The 20,602-nt window shown below is 40.3% G+C and overlaps 1 protein-coding gene across 1 annotated transcript; it reads right to left on the bottom strand.

Annotated features, from left to right (window-relative positions):
• Window positions 1-1,908: 1,908 nt before the first annotated feature.
• LOC311031106 (homeobox protein Dlx4a-like) lies at window positions 1,909-14,129 on the bottom strand. Its single transcript, XM_084037223.1, has 3 exons — window positions 13,335-14,129; window positions 10,060-10,256; window positions 1,909-4,028 (listed from the first exon to the last, which is right to left on the bottom strand). The coding sequence occupies exons 1-3, from the start codon at window positions 13,660-13,662 to the stop codon at window positions 3,786-3,788; spliced, it is 768 nt and encodes a 255-aa protein (XP_083893349.1). The 5' UTR covers window positions 13,663-14,129; the 3' UTR covers window positions 1,909-3,785.
• Window positions 14,130-20,602: the final 6,473 nt, after the last annotated feature.

Genomic DNA, 20,602 nt, shown 5'->3' with positions numbered 1-20,602 from the left:
ACATCATATTTAGCCACGATAAAACCTGTCTCATGTCTGTACACAGGTTTTTTAAAGAGGTCCAAAAAATAAAATGATATGGGAGGGTTCAGAGACAATTTCTATTTCCCTGACTGAAATATGTATATTTTATTTTTTTTTGTTTGGACAGCAAATATTGGATAAGAATAATTTGAAAACCATGTCTGTGGACAGCAGCCTAAATGATCTGTCAAGCAGTTAATACATGAGAATCTGGTTAAATGTAGCAATAAATGATCTGTACCACAACTTGAAAATAAAGCAGAGGCTAAAGTGATCATTAAACATCTAAAACATGTGTTCAAGTAAAAGGAAATTCACACTACTGTTCTCTCTTACACTCTGTCTGTCAAGTTTATAAAAAATAATATACCAAAATTATATTCCACCGTCTTTTTTCATCTTTGTGTTTGAGTTTGCATCATTTTGGATTTGAATTATAGAATTTGCCTCAAACGTCACATTAACGTAAGCAAAACGTGTGTAGTGACCATATATCCATACAATAACACAATATTATTCCACTATAAATATGCTGGATGTTGTGTTGTTAAATTGAGCCTCCCACCGTCTAAAACAAGAAACATTTATGATTCTTTGGTGAAACATAGTTTGAGTTTGATCGGGTGAGTTGCTGTTCATGTTGAACAGCAGAGGGATGTCCTGCTAATGCTGTCCTGCATGGCACAGAAGGCAGTATCTGCTCTTCCTCTCTCATCTCCATCACCTTCTCTCAGTCTCATCTTGTCCCGTGTCTCTTCCCACAGCTGAGCTTTGACTACTAATGATCATTTCATTTTTGTGTGTTTCATTAAAAACACATGTAGGGTGGAAGTGAACCTAGCTAGCCACCATCACAGGCTACTATTTAACGTAACGCAACAGCACAGGAGCTCTTGGTCAGCTGCCATCTGTCTGGAGGTGAATGGCCTTGATCCTCAAGCACTCCACTAGCAAAACCATCTAGTTATCTGAATCAGGATTTGCATGGATTCAGCTGCCTGTCTGGTTTCCTTAAGCTGTTGACATAATCAGTCACACACGCACACAAGCAATGACAGCAAGCTGATGGGCAAGTTGAGAAACTTGGCATTGTACAATATCTTTGCAGTGCCATGGTAAAGTTATTTTAGTCAGAAAATATGGTGGCTAGCCATGGCTAGATCAGCAACACAGTTTCAGTAATGAATTATATTATATATCTAGCCCATATTTTCACCAGTTTTCTCACAAAAAAGGTAGACACATTCTCTCAGACGCACCCCTTGCCTTATCATATTAAAACTGCACCTGAAGTTAGCTTGGCCTGTTGTGTTTTGTCTGCTGGATTGTTCTAAAACTGAACTACTTTCCTTTTTTGTCCTTGGAAAAAAAAACAACGGAAGAAAATGATACCCACACAGAAAAAAAAGTAGCAAACAGTAATGTATGAATGCATCTTATCTTCATTGAACAGATGCATTTGTTGTGAAAGGATAAGCCCTCAGTAATCCAGTTGGATGTAATCCACTACTTGTTGCCTTTTTCTTCAGTGCCCGAGGCAGAAGAATATTCCCTTGACTGACAATTACAGATAATTACAGCGTCGGAGTGAAAGCTTTATTTAACAAGCTGTGTCCTAAATTGCCTATAATTGACGTGGTCATTTTATAAAATCATTGACGATGTTTGACGACTCTTTCTGCTTTTCCAGATGTTTGCAGGGCAAAAGACGTGACCTGCTTCTTCTGATTTACGACTTTAGAGAAAATGACTTCAGGGCACTGGGGCACACAGAGACTATACGCTGAGAAGGAATATGTTATTTCAGCCTCAATTTAATATTATCTGTTAAAATGTAAAAAGAAATGTTTGGTATAAGTAAAAAAACAACAAAATCAAATAGGGTGGCAGTGATCACTGGGTTTGATTTATTTCAAATCACATAGCATGTCCTGAACCATAGCCAATCGATTGATGGCAAAATATTAATTCAGTATTTGAAGAGGTTGTTGAATAAATTCCGGTCAACAGATAATGGTTTATTCATATATAATTTTAAACTCCAGGAGTTTGTCAGTCCAGGAGGTGAGCAGAAAAAGGAAGTGTTGGGATGAAAAATTAAATTGACAGCAACCATAACTAAAATCCATCAGAGAATAAAATGGGAGGAGAAAAAGATGAAATAATCAGAATCAGAAGTGTGGAACCGCAATTAATTAAACCCTGTTATGTAGCATGGCAAAGTCCCTGCATCTAAAAGCCCATTATTTACCATCAAAGCCTCCAAAAATCCACTTTCTGGGGACAAAACTGAACAATGACTAGCTGGAGCAAACATCACATTAGTCTTGGAAAGACGCAATTCTTTTTCACACATACATGGCTTTCAAATACATTGCTGGCTTTTTTGGGGGGCTTGATCTTTTAACTATTTTAAATCTTTTATTATAATGAAAAAAATATATATATAAAATTTAACTCATACAACGAAGTAACCTTGTCCATTCAGTGCCTATTTCCCATATAGTCTCAAACAACAGGATTATAAGTACCATAAAATGACTGCTTGTTCATATACCTCATCAGAGCCTCTGTTGGTGCTGTAATTAACTGTCCCATAATGGCTCTTCAAAGGTCTATATGCTGCGCAGACCCTTTATAGTGTTACATCCTGTCAGAATTACAGAAATACACACAAGTCTGAGTCAAAAGAACTTTGCTTCTATTCTTTAGCTCTTTCTTAACATTGAAGGGTCCTTTTGAATCAGATCCGTAAAGACCAACTATGAAGAAGCCCTGAAGAACCCTTCATTTGTACATTTGTACCCGTCCCGCTGCAAGCCACTGAATAGATGGAAAAAACGTGAAATGTCCAGAATCAGAGATGCAGGGCAGGCTGAGTTGTAGCTTAATCACAAATGTCTTGGCAGGCAGAGCCCCTCTGGAGGCAGAAATAACTTGACTGGCTGTATTAAAGTGAGACTATGGTCATAAGTAATTAAACCAAACCTTGCTCCATGCACTCATGGGTTGCTACTACTGTAGTACGTTCTCACTCCCAACTCGTCATATACTGATGGCCTGGTCCATTCCCCTTGACGTGACATTATTTATCTCACTGGTTACATCTTTGGCATTTTTGTAAGATGGACCTCAACACATGGTAAACATTATGTAACTTACATCACAAAAGTTAAAGTCAAGCTGAAACAGCATTTCAACAGCATCTATCTTCTGTACAGTGATGTATTTCCAAGTGAAACAGGATAGACAGGCGGGACACAATAATAAGGAATTTGATTTTATGGTTTGAAAAAGTGTGAGCTCACAACCTTCTCTAGAGGTTGCAGTGTTTGATGAACGGATGTCATGATATTATTGAGGCAACAAAACTTCTTGTTTCGCTTGAAGAAAAGATCGGGCTTTGGGTCAAAATAAGTACTTTTGTTTCGAATGTATGTTGCATAAGTTAAAATAAGCCGGTTTTATGTACAATAGTTTGTTTCACAAGGGGCCAAGTTGGGAGTGAGAATGCCCTGGCTTCAACCTTACATAGTCATGATTATCATTTTGTATTTTTCTAGCTGATCTCTTTCACGTTGCCTTTCCAGCTTAAAGGAAAGCTACAGTATCTGTTCACTGTGATTAATCTCTGCCAGTTAGATTATTTCTGTCTCCATTGTGGCTCAGACCTTCGACAACGTCCGTGTCCCTAACAGCTCCAGTCAGCGTGCTGGTATAAATCCATAATTTGTCCTGGAAGTGTAACGTCCTCCTCACTGTCACATCATCTGAGTCCTGGGCATGGAGTCCTGCTGGTGTCCAGGGTACCAGTGAGCAAAATTGTTCATGTATCCTCCTGAGTGCACTGGCGCTCCTTTGGCGGCCATGCTGATGTCCCACAGAGAGCATGGAGAAGAGGAGGATGGCGGTGGGGGGGCAAGGTGGTCTCCCTCAGGTCCACAGGGCCCGTTCTTCATGATCTTCTTGTATTTGGATCGTTTGTTTTGGAACCATATTTTCACCTGAGGGACAAGGAAAGAGAGCGTGTTAATAGTCAAATAAAGATGAGTAAAGTTTAATCACTATTCAAATAAAATCAAATAAATGATTCGGTGCTCAATGCTCAATCCATATTCTAGTGTAGCGGACCATTTAAAAACGGAGCAGAGTTGGCCACCCCAGACTCAAAGTACAGTAAAGTACAGAAATAATTTTAATTGGACTCGATTCAACTCTTGGTGTCATCTCATCAGTTGCTCTAAATCACTCACAGTTGATTCAAAATCAAATTCAAAAGCTTCAAGTATTTTATTGAACTGGTTCTATGGAAAAATAACCAACATAAACAAACAATAAAAAACATAATGAGAGGTGAAAATTTAAGTGAAACTTCTCAATATTAAAACGATAGGAGACTAAAACATTCAATACATTTTAATGATACACACCAGACCACACCACACCGACCACAGACACACCTGCTAGGAATACCATTAGAGATGACAAGTAACCAACAATTAGGTTATAATGAGCCATACAAATGGACCAATAATTGTAAAAAGTTATGGCTTAATAGGCAGTAATATAAGATCAGAATACCATTAGTGTGTGTGCCTACAATAATGTCCCTGTACCACAGACGCTGGACCTGTAGGAGGATCTAGATGTAGAGTCACATTCAGTATGATGAGGTTATTGTAACGCACTGTGACGCCTAGAGACAGGTCCTATTGGTTCGTCATAGGCTACAATTACAACATGAAGACCTCCAGTTGTAGGATATAAAGCAGTGATTCCAACACCGATGCTCTGCTTTATGAAATGATGGTTACGTTTTGCTCAAACGATTGAGCTGTATATCATTTCAATCATTTTTCTGTGTTGAGCAACGATTCAGTTGTGTTTCTGTTTTTTTTGGTAAGTTTTCATGTTTCCAACGTGCTTGCAAATTGAGCATCAAATTACACAAATATGCCTCTTGGGCAACCTGTCTGCTTAGCAGGGACAAATGAATAATGAATAATTACATGCATTCAGAGAAAGCTACTTTTGTCTTTAGGTTTTAACTGTGCTGTAAAGGGGGGAAAAGGAAAAAGAAAGAAATCTTAACGCCCAAAGGACTGGTGCTGCGCGGCCGGCAACAGATGAGAGATGAAAGAGAGAGGAGAAAACACGCTTGGCGCTGAAATTGTTTTCCCCTCCACACTTGACAGTCTTGGAATTATTACCCTGGGAATTTATAGGTATTTATGATGGTTGAAGTGGTCTATGGAAGATATTTTATCCTATAAAACAAGATTCTAATTTCAGAGTGCTCTAATTGACTCTAAATATGTGGAAAAAATTATCCCTTTACCCTATCATCAAAAAGGCACCCAGCTTTCACACTCAGCTTAATGAGCCAAGACGTTGTGCAGAGTGAAACTCAGCATTTAATTTAATCTCTATTGTTGCAGTGTATCTGCTGAAGTCAGTCACAGCCTGGTAGAGGTTAGTATGGATGGTGGCGAATATATAAAATCAAAATACCATTCCGTTGTAATTTTTATTAAATTAATTGAAACTCTCCAAGTCCTCCAATTTCTATGTATTCAGTAAATTGTACTAATGTAAAAAATTAGAATTTACCATTGTTACAGTCATACTTCAAACCAAAGTGTAAGCCCCTAGTAACAATAATCTATAGACCAATGACACCAATCCACAGTGCCTGCAGTACAATAATGTGGCCCTAAAGTGGAGCGTTATGAGCCCAGGAGTCAATCAACAGCACGTTAAGTTAATGTAGCCTCAGTGAGAGGATTTCTGCCGTAATTATTGGTTTCATATTCCAGCAGCAACATCGAGTTGACAGCTTCCCTGAGAGCGCAGCCAACGACACCGGCATCAGTGGAGGACGGTGGCTGGGTGGGCATTTGTGCGTGTGAACGTGATACGCTAAACCAAACGTTGCAGCGTGTGTCTGCGTATTCTCGGAACACTGGGCGGAAAAAAAAGGTGGTGTCCTGCAAGGATTTTTTTTCTTATGAAATAAAAGGCGTCCATTTGGCGGGTGGTTTGAGCTGTATGGGCAGTGTGTTTGTGAGAAAGGGAGATGGATGGAGATAAAAAGGTTCAAGGAAAAATGTTAGAATCGTGCTACGTGCCATTTGTCAGCTGCGTCTGGGAGATTTTTAGATGGAAAGCGGTCAGCAGTTGGCTGCCAGCCTAATGGCATGAAGGCAGGATAGAGATGTTGCATATGATCGCTATCTCTAAGTGTGTGTTTATGTTTCCATGTGTATGAAAATACACTCAACATATGTCTAAGTAGATGCATGGTTGGTGTGTGTGCGCGGACCCTATGCGTGTGAGGAATGTGTGTTTGTGCACAGTAGTCTACGTACTGTATGTGCTTGTACAGTTACATATACGCACACTAGGCTAATTACAGCCGACTGAGTGTTTCAATACAAGCTGTTCTGTGTCTCCATCCATTTATCATCAGGGGAGAATAACAAGCCTGCAAACTCAGCATCGTGCTACATGTTAAATATAATATAATCCTCCCCCCACAAACGTCCATATTTACAACAATAACATTTAACAATTCCAGCTCTAATTGATTATCTGGATTCAGCACTAAATAAACATAAAGGAAAAATGCTGGTAAGCCTGTAATAACTTGCAGCGTTATTTAAAACAAAACTGGATTCAGATTACAGGTTATATGTTTCTGCCCTTTGAGTCGGCAGATGTATAGGGGAGTTATTAGGAATTAGTGGCACTTGGTATTGCAGAAACATGTGACATGCTCAAAAAGGCTTTTTTCCCTCCTCATAAATCATTATATGACTGCATCTTGTGTGGTTATGATGCAAAAGCAGACAGTCAGACAGTCAGACAGACATGTAGACACCTGGAAAAGCACTCCAACCCACATTGTGGTAATTCCCGCTACAGCAGGTGTCTCCATGACCACTTGCCATAATGACTCGCAAGGTGAAAACAATACCACCATCGCTGTTGCGGCTTATATGAGTATGCAAACTGTTATAGCATTGCCAATTCTTAAAAAAAATCACACTTTGAAACTAACTTATCCCATTATAACTGGGCAAACACTCAAAGCAAAGGAGCACCCGGTTAAAAAACAACAACAAAAGCACCCACATTCTTCATCCCAAGCCCACAAAAATGTGTCTGCATTCTTCAAACTACAGTCAGATCCTTTAATTGCACTGATACTAGATCAGTCGAACTCTGACATGCCATAAAGACTTTAATACGGTAAGTCAAAGCCCACTTTCCCTGATCCAGAACACCTTAAAGAATACAGATACACAATGTGCTTCTTATAGGCATGCGTGTGAGTATGACTCGCAGCCAACCACATTCAAAACCACTCTGCCACTACAAAAGGCAAAGGCAAATGAACGGATCAGCTCTTGCTCCCCGTGTAAACATGGCTGCGGTGGTTAATTCATATGGGATTAGGACTGTTCATCTGGTGACATCAGATGCTTATGTATTATCGGTACATGCAGCATCATGTTTCAAACAACAATGTATCTTATGTTTCCCCAGGGGGACACCTGCTCAATACGCTTTTTATGTTTCACCTTTTCAACACGTGTAATATAGCCTGTCTTTGATAATGCTACAGAGCATTATGTGACCACTTCAAGAGTAACAACAACCATAATAATTATACAAATATGTAATAGGAATATGTAAAATCTGTCAAATAATCCCTTTAAATTTGCTCTGACTGCTATACAGAGCTAAAAAAAAGTGCTGGAGAAAGAGCACTATATCCAGTGAAAGCTAGCTGCTAGTTGAAATAGCCACAGCTAGCCTAGCTAAAGCTAAAACTACATTTACCTAGTCATTGTTCCCTTGCTGGTATCTGTAATTGGAAAGACATTTTTTTTAATCAACTGAAATCTTGGTAATTCTGTTTTTTAGAGAATATTTAATTAAATGAGGCAGCAGCTAAATCGAGTCGTGAAGAAGAAAATCCAGCGAAAACCCCCTGCTAAAGGTAGCTAGCTTAGCTGCTATCTCAGCGTTTGGTATTCATGTGACTCAGTGTGTTCAATGTTGCTTTATTATTTAATTTTGAAGTGAGGGAATCTGTTAATTCATGTTCAATATTGAACCTTGCAACACAAATATGCATTTAATTCCTATGGACTGTAAATATGTGAAATTAAATGAAAATGAAAAGCCTTTTATAAGTAGATAATTTTTTTTCATCTGGTGGCTGTGGAACAAGCTGAACATGCTTGGATACCAAAGTCATTACAGCTAAAATCTAGCAAAGTCCTGCCCTTCCACACGGACACAGTGTGATATAAGCATATCAAAGCAAATTAAATGGGCAACATTTTGTTGGTGGATACCGTCTACTCCCTGAGGATTATCCAAAGGAAGAGTGCCTTATTGACATTTTACGGTATATTATTCCATAGAAAAACTTTAAACATTTTACCCTCAACTATGTGGCTTCTGCGTGTATTGCTATTGCTGTAATCTTTATAGCACTGGACATGACATCTGAATCAAATGAAGGCACGAGTATGACAGCTTTGGCTGTTGAAAAGACAGTTTTGGAAGACCATGATGCCATGTCGTTCATAATAAGATAATCCATGTGTTTTTCTGCTTGCACTTAATAATAGCACAAGCTATTTTCACTTGAGAGCATGCATTTAATAGACTGACCTATGAAAGGGAACTATTCGTCTACAATAAAGATGCTCAGGAAATGAGGAAACGGTCAGAGGAACCAAACCCTGGCGGTCTGAAGTCATTAAACAGTCTCCGTACAGAAGTAGCAACATATCTATCTAATAATACTCGGGTCACAACTGATTAATAGGTATGTGATTCACAGAAGAGGAATGCAATTATTTATAGACAGCCAAATTAATAAAAACATATATAAAAGTGCAAAATCTGTCCTGTTCATCTGGGGATTGTTCTCAGCCTGAGCAAATGTCAGAGCTTTAATCAACTGTATAATATCCAACGTGTGGCAAATGTGTTTGTAGGAAAATGTGGATGAAATCCCAGAGTTTCCCTTAAAAACCCATTATGAATTTCAGATGTTCACACAAGAAGCTGAAAGACATCACTTGTTCAACACGACAGCATCCAATGTTGAGTTCACTGACTTCATACGACAGACAAAATGGCTGCCATTAGGCTTTTATTTGCCTGTTACTGTGTGTGTGTGTGTGTGTGTGTGTGTGTGTGTGTGTATTCTAAGGAAACAGACAAATTCAAAGCTTTGAGAGCCACCGGTAAAACAAGTCTTCCCCTTCAGCTCATATACATATATATTAACAGTTACACCCAATACTTGCACGCACACACGCACGCACGCACACACACACACACACACACACACACACACACACACAATGGATTTCTGAGGTTTTTGTTTTATCCTCCTTTGTCATCAGTTTCATGTCCTGACGAACAATATATGATTAAACTTTGCGTGACATTGCAGTGTTTCTAAGCACAAGCCGGTATCTTAATAACACATAGGAACGTGTTGTGGCATCAGTCAACAAGAATGTAACAGTGCCTGTTTGGGCTTTTATACTGGCGTTATTGCCCTTTCACTGTGACAAGGGGACACTTTCAATCAAATCCACACTATGAATTAAAGCCATGACACATTTAGATTATACTTACAGTCTGAGCTCATTTCTTCTTTTTTTGTATTTCCCATAAAACCCCACATGTATGCTGCATCAGTATGAACCTATATTCATGTCACTTCGGGCATTCCAGTGAGGGCAACTCCCTCAAAGTTCAAGTGCGATGATGCACATACGCCCGCAATTAGAGAAATTAGCCAACACTTTGTTCATATTGGAAATGTTTCTCACTCCTGTCATCACAGATATTTATGTTTGAAGCATTAGCAATCTTAATTAATTAATTTTTTTTATTCATCAATTAATTAGCTTTTTTTACGTGTGCGCTTTTTAATTTTATTTCCATGATTCATCTTGAAATGTCAAAATAGGTCATTTCTAGAGAGTGTATTGTATATACCTGGGTCTGCGTCAGGCCCAGTTTGGCTGCCAGGTCGGCCCTCTCGGGGAGGGCAAGATACTGGGTCTGCTGGAAGCGCTGGTTGAGGGCCTGGAGCTGCAGACTGGAGTAAATGGTCCGAGGCTTCCTGATCTTCTTCCCCTTCCCGTTCAGCCTCACCTCCCCGTTCTCTATCACCGTTGTGGGCTTCTCGTGCTCTGGGGTAGAGGAGGGAGAAGAACACAATTAGACTCAAGAAAAATATCTACACTGGGATTTCTGTAGGGACGGAATGAACCCTGAGCGTTACGGACACTGTCCTACAAAAAAAAACAAACATACAATCCTCCTTTTCAATATTTTTTCAAGTTTTGTAACATATTTTAGCTTTGTTAAAGGAGATTTTTTTGTTTTTTTTTCTGATTGCATTTCTGTCCAACAAAAAAATAAGGGAATTAAAATGTAAGTTGTATATAGATTTAAAAGAGAAATCCATTCCTCTATGTGAAAACGGCAGCAACTTTAGCCTTATTTCACAGTACCATGTATGGAACTATTTTACGACAGTCAAAGCAGTTTAACTTCGGCATCTAGAATTTAACCGTAAAAGCGGAAACAAATGGTGGCAATGGACTAAAATCTCAATTTGTATTGATGTTTACAAATACAACTCTTCGATTTGTAATATTATGTGATGACAAAGCCATTCTGTGAGAACACGTGTGTGTGGTCTCCGTAAGGCTTCAGAGTCCATTCAGCTATGAGCTCAAAGAATACCTAAAACAATTCAGTGAAATCTAGTGTAGCATAACGACTATATGAGCATGGTTGCAGGTAAAAAAAGATGAATCCCCCAGAGCAGTATGATATGTGCAGCTCAGCCAAAACCTTTTTTCCCCCCTTCTTTTTTCTCCCCCCCCCCCTCTGAGAAAGCTATACAACTGTGTACGTTCTTCACGCTGATCTTTGTTATGACATGAGCTGATAGCCTGCAGTGGCAGGAGAGAACAGCTGTGGACAAGCCGAGGCCCCACAAGACGCTCGGATTCTGTAACCGAGACGCAGCCCATGCAGCCGGGAGAGGCGGCAGCTACGTGCTGCACTCGGCGGAGAGGAGGGCAGAAAACAAAGGGCACTTCAAGGTGGACACTTTTGAAAATAAAACTTTAGAAGGTGTAAATTGGGTTTTTGATGAAGTTGGCTTTATCTTCTCTTTTGGATCCCACAAAGCCGCCTGCAGTATGTGTAAATATAAGACTATAAAATCAACTATTTGTTTTCACCCTTTAAATTTCTTTTCTGTCCGTCTAACCTTATTAAGACCCAGTATGTGGTGACCCCTCGCGAGAAGAGTTTGACCTGAACAATCTGCTGCAAAACTCCAATAAGATAAATTTAATTCGACTTCTTTGGGAAACTGGAAGTAAAAGTTCTGCATATAAATGAAGGTCCCGTCAACGCCAATTACGGAATATGAAAACCCATTATATTTATTCCCGTTTCACATCTCACATAGGTAAAACAGAATTTTCTGTTGTAGAGGAGATGTGTTATCAGTTCAAAGTTGACAAGCAATTTTCACAAGATTAGGAAATTAAAATAATAGTGATAAGCTATATTAAGTGTTTCTTCTTTTATTCATGGTAACATCACTTTTGTCATGTCATGTAAAACAAATTGAGAACACCAGTTGAAAGTGCTGATGTTGTTTTTGAAATTTAAATTGAACTTTAATTATCAGTGTGTTTAATGATTTGCAGGCGCAAATGGAATTCCAGTGAAAGTGGCCCAAAAGCGACCCGGGATGAAATCACTCTATACATAAATAGACTGTATTATATTTTAATTTGTTACATTATCCTTTTCTGCTGCATTTGTATGTTTTAATAGTAAAATATATAGTGAAATATTCTGACTGATAATACATATTGATTGTAGATTTTTATATGCGCCTTTGTCATTTATCTTGTAGTTTAGCAGCTTTGCACTAGTTTGTGCTGAAATGCATGTGAAGTAGAGGAAGAAAGAAAGAAGCCAGAATAAGCAAGATGTATTTGCCTGCAGTCAAGTATTTCTTCAACTGAATATGTAAACACGGACAGCTAATAATAATATGTTTCTTAAGCAGTAGTAGTACATGATCAGGCTTAACATCTGTTAACAATAATGTTACATACATGATGACTGACAGGCAGCCGCTTCAGGCTGCAGATTGCTGCTCTTCCACCAAATATCAAAGGAAGAAGTGTAATATTTTTGCATTTTGGTATGCAATGCAAAGACAAGTGAGCAAATATAACAGATACTGCCTACTGGCAGTATATTCAAGTCACTTATGTCTCGTAAGGGTTTTATTGTATGACGACCGAATTAATTTTTTTAATTAATCTGTATTTTTAAAATGAATGACCAAAGGTTTGTATTATTGTGATATTTTATTTTTAGATACATTAAAATCTATGAAAATTTGGGTTTAAATCGAATTCAGCAATTATTTCTGGTAATCTATTGTGACGTTATTATTATTATTATTATTATTATTATTATTATTATTATTATTACTGCAGGCCTCTCGGTGTTGAAGTGCAGGCAGCAATAGCCTCCGGGTGGATGCTATTTGGGAGATGAGGGGCTGAGGGTGCGGGTTTGGAGAGGGTGCAGCTCCTGGGCCGCTGCGGGACACCACAGGGCCGGTGTCGGCCGCTTCTTGTGGAGAGTCCCACAGTCTCTGCAGGCCTTAAACTCATCTCCCGTCCAACCCCAAAGTACACCAAACATGACGCTGTGGCCGAGCTGTGTGTGTGGATCCAATTATTGTGCTCCGCTGTGGTTCATTTTTATGATTTTTTTTCTTCACTATACAACCACTTCCACTATTATATACAAAACATCTGTGAGGAGTAATCTTTTTTTTTTCTCCCCGCGGTGATGTTGCTTAAATTATTACGTGTGTTGCATTTAATGTCCTCTGTGATTGTGCAAGCAACATCATTTTAACCCGAGCCGTTACACTGATTTTTATTCAAGACGACACGAATAATCAGGAAAAAGAAATGGATCTTGTTGTGGGTCCCGGTACAACAAACGGTACTGGCTTTATTAGTATTTAAAAGCGGTCAGCTTGGACTCAACAGCTCCCGGGAAGCCGTTGAATAAATGACCGGTGTCGGTTCGGTGGTCGGGTCCATGTGCTAAGAATCCACACAGTAAATATGTTGGAGCTCCACCACGCTATTGACAAGAGCAAACTGCGGCTGCAGAGGAATAGTGCAAACTTGAATATTTATTAAACCTACCCGCATCTTCCAGTCTGGAGTGTCCAAGCGCGCCGCCGTGACCCCCGTGCTGGTAGGGCAGGTATGCCCCAGGGTGGTGCGCGCTCACGGGGCTGTGATACGGCGGGTATCCCAGCGGGCGGCCGTACGAGGATGCACCGGAGGAGAAGGGCCCGTCGTGCTGCGAGGGCCCGACGGCGTGCAGGCCGTGGACCGAGTAATGGTTGTGGGACAGGCCGGGGGAGGGCTGCTGGTGCCCGGGGTAACCGTGGCCGCCGAACTCCAAAAACGCCGATTTGGATGGATCAGGCGGGACTAAAGTGTCCGATATAGAGCTCATAGTCATCATTGGGGTGAGGGTCAGTGATGCTGTGGGAAATCAGAAGGGGTCAACTATGACCTCCAGGCTAGGGTCATCATAAAGCAACCCACCATCAATTTAAAAAAGGTAAACTTTAAGAGGCGTGTCCCAGTTTCGGCAGGCTTTTTAAAACGAATCTAGCTTCGATTAATATCCCTACCCTGCTGAATGAATAAAGCGGCTTTAGGTGGGTTTGCCCTCCGCTACATCCCAGCTGAAGTGTCGTGACGCTGGCTGCTTAATAGCATTGAGACGGAAAAGACGCGAGACGGGCCGACGTGCACTCTAAAAAAACAAACGGAGACTTCCAACTAAAAAAAACAGCCGTAAAAGCGGATTTAATATCCTTCCAGTCGCGTCGTCGTCTTCTCTCCCTCCAAACCGACCGGCGCGGTGCTCGTTCCCTCCCGTGTTGTGAAGAAGCGTTTGGCAGCAGACAGGGAGCGGAGTGTGTTCCTCCTCTCCAGAGCGCACTGTGCGTCCACACGGAACATTCTCTGCCTCCACTTGGCGCACACAGCGCGCTCATTGGCTGCGGCGCTCCGCCGTGTCACGCGAATCGCACTAATCACAATCAGTGCGCGCGGTGGACCGGCTCCTCTCGGGTTTTTTTTTTTTTTTTTTTTTTGGCGGAGAGCGGGCCTCGATACCCGCTTTGAAAAAGAAGTCTCAAGTAAAGACACAGTTAAAAATATAATCCACCAAGTGTGAAATTCTGGACAAAAGCGATTCCTTTAATTAGGTGAACATGGGGCCTTCAAGCCGTGGGCTTTTTCACATTAGGTAAATGACTCACTGATGAGACATATAAAAAGACAGGCGGACGTAAATAAAAACAACAGGACAATAAAATAAAAGGTGACGGCTGCTAAAATGTTTTTTCCCCCACGTGTTGCAATGATACATCAAAATAGTTACCATCAGGTATATCAACGCGTGGCCTTTAATTCACTTTATCACCATTGCGTCATTATATAAAAATATACACTTGTAAAGATGCACGTTTGGTGAGGATTTCTATACATTTATCGCTAAAATAACCAGAAAAATGACATGATTTCGCCTACCAGACCGCAAACCACAATAATATCTATTTAAAATAACATTTCGCCGATATCGTACATCATGCATGAATTCATAAAAAGAGACAATGGCAGGTTGGCTCATGAAACGCAGCGCCTTTCCAAAATAAAATTCTTGCTGCTTGCCAAAGGCAAAATAAGGCGGATCAGACTAAAGCGTCTTCATAAGCTGTTGTTGAAAGGCCGCAGACCTTATTATCCAAATCATTTTTTATATTACCAAACACACTTATACTGATCTTATTGTTCTATTTATCTGGGGCTCAAAATAAAGCTGAAACGACAAGAATGCCTCAGAAAATCTGGATCGACGTGGTTTTACGCCATCGTAATAACCTAACACAAACACGCGCGCGCGCCTCCTGTGGTCCCACACGAGGGACAATTACAACAAACATCGCCCTCCCCGAGAAAGTCAAAGTTGTGATTTTGGCAGAGCAGAGACTCGGACACTGTAATTTCACTCAGCTCGGTCATTATGCTCATCTGCGGTGGAAATCCCGGACTGTGGGCCCTGCTCTCAAATTAAACCTCTCGCACTCAAACATACGTGTAAAATAATGTAGGATGAAGTGGTCTCGGTGGAACTCTGAGATCCGGATCAAGCTGTTTTTGTTTTTTTCCCACACAACGTGCCATTTACGCGAGGCCATTAATAGGATATATTAGTCCGCGGTGCATGCGGGCCATGTTGCGAGATGTTGCTGAAAATAACTGCAATATTATAACGGAGTCTTTATTCCTGTGTCGCCTCGGCTATGTGGAGCACTTTATTGCGGCAACATTCCCTTCAGTTTCGGTCCCAATAACTCACTTGAACGCATCGTTACATTTATAACAATAGAAACGAGATGGAATCTGACCTGTAAACGTTACCAGGGTGTCAGACTGTTGCTGTGGGAATACTGGTGCTCAGCAAAGTAGTTCCAACTACTCATGCATTTGGGGGCCATTGAGTGCGACTTTATTCTTCCCCACATTACAGAAATAAATATAAATAGCCCCTCACAAAAAAGTGACGTTTAGAGAAAAATCTATAAAAGTAATTAAATGAATATACTTTCCGGTAAGCTTCTTCTTCTCAGGGCCCCACGTGACCCTCAGAGGGGACCGACCCCTAGGTTGGGCACCTCTGTAGTAAGTTAGAAATAGCTCCACCTCAACTAGCTACACCAGTAAAATACTCCTTACAACTGAATGCATCCTTAACAATCTAAATATAAAATAATAAATCAGTTACAGCAGCCATTTTTTAAATATTGTGTATATTTGTTATGCTCCGGCTACATTTAGTTGACTTCTAAATAGTTTTGAATACAGGACATTCTTTTTAACGTGTTGAATATGTTTCCTCAAGTGAAGGATCTGACTACTTCTTGCATCACTGTATTCTACCAGCTGGAGATAAAAGGTAGACTATAGGGACACTTTCAGATGGGCCCCCAAGGCCTGCAGGTCCCTCTTTAGTCACTAATCATGGTTTTAACGGGACTCTTTGAAGGCTCTGCTGTTCACTGTGACCTGCAACACACAGAAACGGAAACGAGACGTTTGATACTCCAAAATGTAGATTTTTGTTTCAGGCAGTTGCTCCCAAATCGACTGAATTCAACATGAAGTGTGAATGAATGAACTTGAGCTACCACCGTCTGCGTGAAGTCGAGGAGCTCTGATAGCTTCATTCTTTTTGTCATGCCAACTGGAAAAGATCATAATTTGAACATACTGGGGGACAAAGAGAGAAAGACAAGAGACAGACAGACAGAGAGAGATGTTTTGGCATGTTTCTTCCTGGTTTCTCTTCTCCTGCCTCTAGGATCCGGCTTATTATACCAACAGACTGATGTGTGGAGAGTTATTACACATTGCAGCCTGCACTCCTGCTTTCATCTGCAGCCAACATTCCTCCCCTCCCTGATTTCACCTCTGCGAGCGCCAGGCACACCCTCTTCACTGTGTCAATGCTATTATTTAGAGGCACAATCTTGCAAAGTCGTCAAATTTTCATCCTTTTTTTTGGTTTTGCACTAATACTAAAAAAGGCAAAGTGGTCAGTTGGCAGGACTGGAGAGAGGTGCATCATGGGAGCAAACGATTAGTCTCTTAAAATCAACTGTGCGAGTCTGAAAATGAAGGGTTCTCTCTGGCATTTAGGCCCAGGGGTCACGTATCCAACGGTTGCCAAGTTGACTAATTTTAATCTTCCCAAAAAGGCACTTGACCTGGAGGTGCAATTCTTTATTATTATTATTTAATATCTTTTGTCACCGGTTGTACGTCAAGAATCGATAACCGAGGTACGGTGCAAGCACCTCTAATTCAATGAGCAACACGAGCCCATGAGTGCGTTCAAACAGCCCCGCTGATTTGTTGGCCTCCGGGGAAGCAATTTGTCATCCGGTGTCAAGGGGAGATGAGTTACTGTCCGACAGCCAGAGCTCACACACACAGGCCTGTGGGAACACGTGAGGGTCAGTTTACACCTTCGGGGAGAGAGAAAGAGGAGACGGGATGGTGGAGGAGGAAGACATGTAGGCGAATGAAAATCGAACCATTTCGATGAGTTTGAATTCATTTTTTCAAAATTTGTTTTGGTTGGAAGTTGTAAACCGATCCTGTTGCTCACAAATTCTATGCAAAAGATGTCATGTGATAGAAGGCAAAACTTTGATGTGCATCCAAAGCCTGATATATCTTATTGCTCTGTGCCATAGAGCTCCATTGTTGTCGGAAAACGATTAAAAACACACACACACACACTTCACTGTGTGTGTGGGCTTGAGTCTGCTACTCACTAGAACCTCGGAGTGTGCAGTTATCCACAGCTGAACATAGTTCCCAACAAATGCACTATTAACTCGGGTTTGAATAACATTTGCTCAAATGTACAGCTCTTTGTTGGAAGTTGTTTTGGCTTTTTAAAAACAGTCTCTATACCCTTACAGAGCTGCGCAGGCCAGGAGCAGCATTTAGGGTATCTAGTGGAGGAAATTAATATAATAATATAACATATAGATACATTTATAATGAGATTATTGAACATTGTTTATATCATTATAAATCCAGGAGTTACACGATTTGACTGAGTACAATGCATGGTCAATCATAAAGACCATGAATTATCTTTTTCGGCCACTTGGGGGCATCAGAAAAGTCACAAAAGTAAACACAATAATGACATTATCACCTCATAAAGTTGCTGTGGCAGACATGTTTTACAACACTTGCATATTTATACATCCTGAAAACACAGCGTTCATTTGGAATTGGTTATGCTGCCACTTGGCAAGCGCCAATCCAATATTCACTCTCTTTATTTAGCTCTGTTTTGGTCTCCACCGACTCCTGAGGGCAGTACCTGGCTCTTTAGCTTCTAAATGCTCCACTCGGTTCACGGTAGGTGCTTAAAGCTTTTAAACCAAAACCAAACCAAAAGTGATATTCTCTTTTTTTCCTGTAACCTCCATCCTTCTCTACTTCTCCTCCCTTTCTTTCCATCCATGAAGACTTTTACATTATTCATCATCACACGTAGTAGCACTCTTTACAAAGCTTTTTGAGTTGATATCGGCAATGAATTCATAGTTAACGTGCAACGAAGCACACCCATTTGTTGAATAGAAGCAGGACCAGTCAGATGATCAAACAGGTTGGAGTGTCCAGTTTAGCCAGATTAGCTAAACCACCTACTTCTGGGTGAAACCAAATGTCACCACACCTGAAATGTCAGTCATAATTCATCCCTGGATACAAACAAATGTATGCAGATTTAATTACAGTCGAAACAGTAGATCTAAATGTGATGGATGTTTACATGATATATTTGGTAGGAACTCGTTACCGGTTGTCTTCATTTTTACTTCCACATGATGATGGTGCTATTTTTTAATTATTTTAATATTAATTAACTACTATTTTTCTGATCAAAACTCTGTCAATGAACAATTTCATGTCAGCAACGGAATTTTGCTGCTCAAAAAGTAGCTTTTGTGTTTTTTCCATCAAGGTCATCTTTTTCCAATGTTTCGTCGATGACAATCATGTCCCAGTTTGCTGTAACAAAGACATTCAAATTTGCGGATGTGTGCCATCCTACTTTTGTTTACCTTGATTTGTAAAGACCTAAATGCTGGTGAATGGAGAGCCGAAGTCTTGCCCCTTCTGGTGGAACACCATGGGACCTCATTAAAAAAATATGTCCAGTAGACAATTGCGAGAGATAAATTATTTCTTTGACTTGGTTTGAATTTTGCTGTTCCACATATGGTGTTTTTTTAAATCTAAAAGACAATTTTACCATAAAGAAAGATGTATAAAGTAATTTTCGCCTTGGACTAATTTGACAGCAGTTTGTTTATTTGCGTCGCACTAGACGCGCCAGGGATGAGAGTGATTTACCTCCATGTAGACATCGACAATGTTTCATCAGTCATGCCTGAAATATCCACTATTGCTGCTCATGTCAGTGATGTACGGGCTGATCCGAAATAATAAGGTGCCCACAGTCACCCGCAGTTACAAGTATACAAAAGTATATTAAGTCATAATAGTTTTGGTTCTCGTGAATATTATGCTTGAGTTGAAATATTTCAATTCCTGTGAATAAAAAAATTGCACCATTCGCGCCACCCAATGCCGCCTGGTGCAAATTTGTATTTATTTGCGTCTCTGCATTGACTTTCTATGCAATAGCGCTGCTCGAAAAATGTGCTTCGCATTTGGTGTAAACAAGAGCTGAGATGACAACACACACAGAGGGAGAGTGACTTCATTCCATTTGCGGGTAGACATTACTCCACTACATCTTTACATGTAGTTTTTTTCTATATTAAAGGTGCTATTGACAACATTAATAACATCCAGCTACTAGATGTTGCACTCGCACCCCTTCCATTGCATTCACGTCACAACACAGATGTTGCTCGAGGCGCATGTGTCCTCAATGGGTTGCCAGTTCGTTGCACAACTAGCTAGCTAGCTTTAATGATATCTTACCGGTCAAGAAGAAAAGTAGCCACCTCGGCGTGGCTTTTCAGTCCTTGAAAATCCTTCAGCTGACTCCAACGATCAAACGCTGAACCAACGTTCACTCTGGTCTTGCTCCTCCTTTTTATCACTTAGCACTTGGTACTGGTACCGAAATGTTGCCCGCTTACCGTCAAACTCAGCCATTTTTCTGTTTTTTTCCACACTAACTGGCAACCCCAAAGAGTCTTGACACCTGACTACACACAGATACCATGTGATACCAACGTTGTTATTCTATTGGCTCACAAGCCTTGCTAGAAGCCCCAGCCACACGTCACACATCTACACAGAAGTAAACAAAACATTAATTTTGGACCCGTCAAATTTTTTTTTAAATGATTAATTCACAATGAAAAAATGTTTTCACAAGAAGTGATACTTTTGATTCTGCACCTTTCTAAAAGCTCTGTGGATGTATTATTTAAAACAAAATATTTGTTTACATAAAAATGTTATCAACCTGACCTGAATGCTTTGAGTATCTTAAAGAGAGAGAAAGAGAAACCTTTAAAGTCCTATACTTCAAACGAAGTGCGTTGTAAATCAAGGTGAAGTTTAGTGTCACACGGCTACCGCAATCATTTCTTTACATGCAAATGAGTGTGACACTACGAACGGTCTGGCACATCAAACAAGTTTGTTTGCAGCACAGAATCCTTCATTGCAGGGCCTATTTGTCCTACACATGCGATGCTATCAGTAGCCAATCACGGAGTAGTTTGAAGGGGAAAAGCAACATTTCGTGATTGCTTTTCTGGAAGTGCAAGTACATTTTTGTTTATGCTTATAAGGTTGTTGTATGGCTTTGTGCACAGAAG

The sequence above is a fragment of the Eutrigla gurnardus genome, assembly GCF_963514095.1.
Source record: "Eutrigla gurnardus genome assembly, chromosome: 20".
NCBI classification, from domain to species: domain Eukaryota; kingdom Metazoa; phylum Chordata; class Actinopteri; order Perciformes; family Triglidae; genus Eutrigla; species Eutrigla gurnardus.
Note: the sequence above shows the minus strand (reverse complement) of the source record. Positions and strands in the feature narration are given on the sequence as shown.

Bases quoted from the DNA above. Each gene is read 5' to 3' on its own strand.
- LOC311031106 (XM_084037223.1), bottom strand. From the start codon at position 13,662: ATGATGACTATGAGCTCTATATCGGACACTTTAGTCCCGCCTGATCCA. The intron at 10,257-13,334 runs GTAGGTTTAATA...CCTCTACCCCAG, and splicing joins CTCCAGACTGGAAGATGCGG to AGCACGAGAAGCCCACAACG. The intron at 4,029-10,059 runs GTATATACAATA...CTTGTCCCTCAG, and splicing joins TGGGCCTGACGCAGACCCAG to GTGAAAATATGGTTCCAAAA.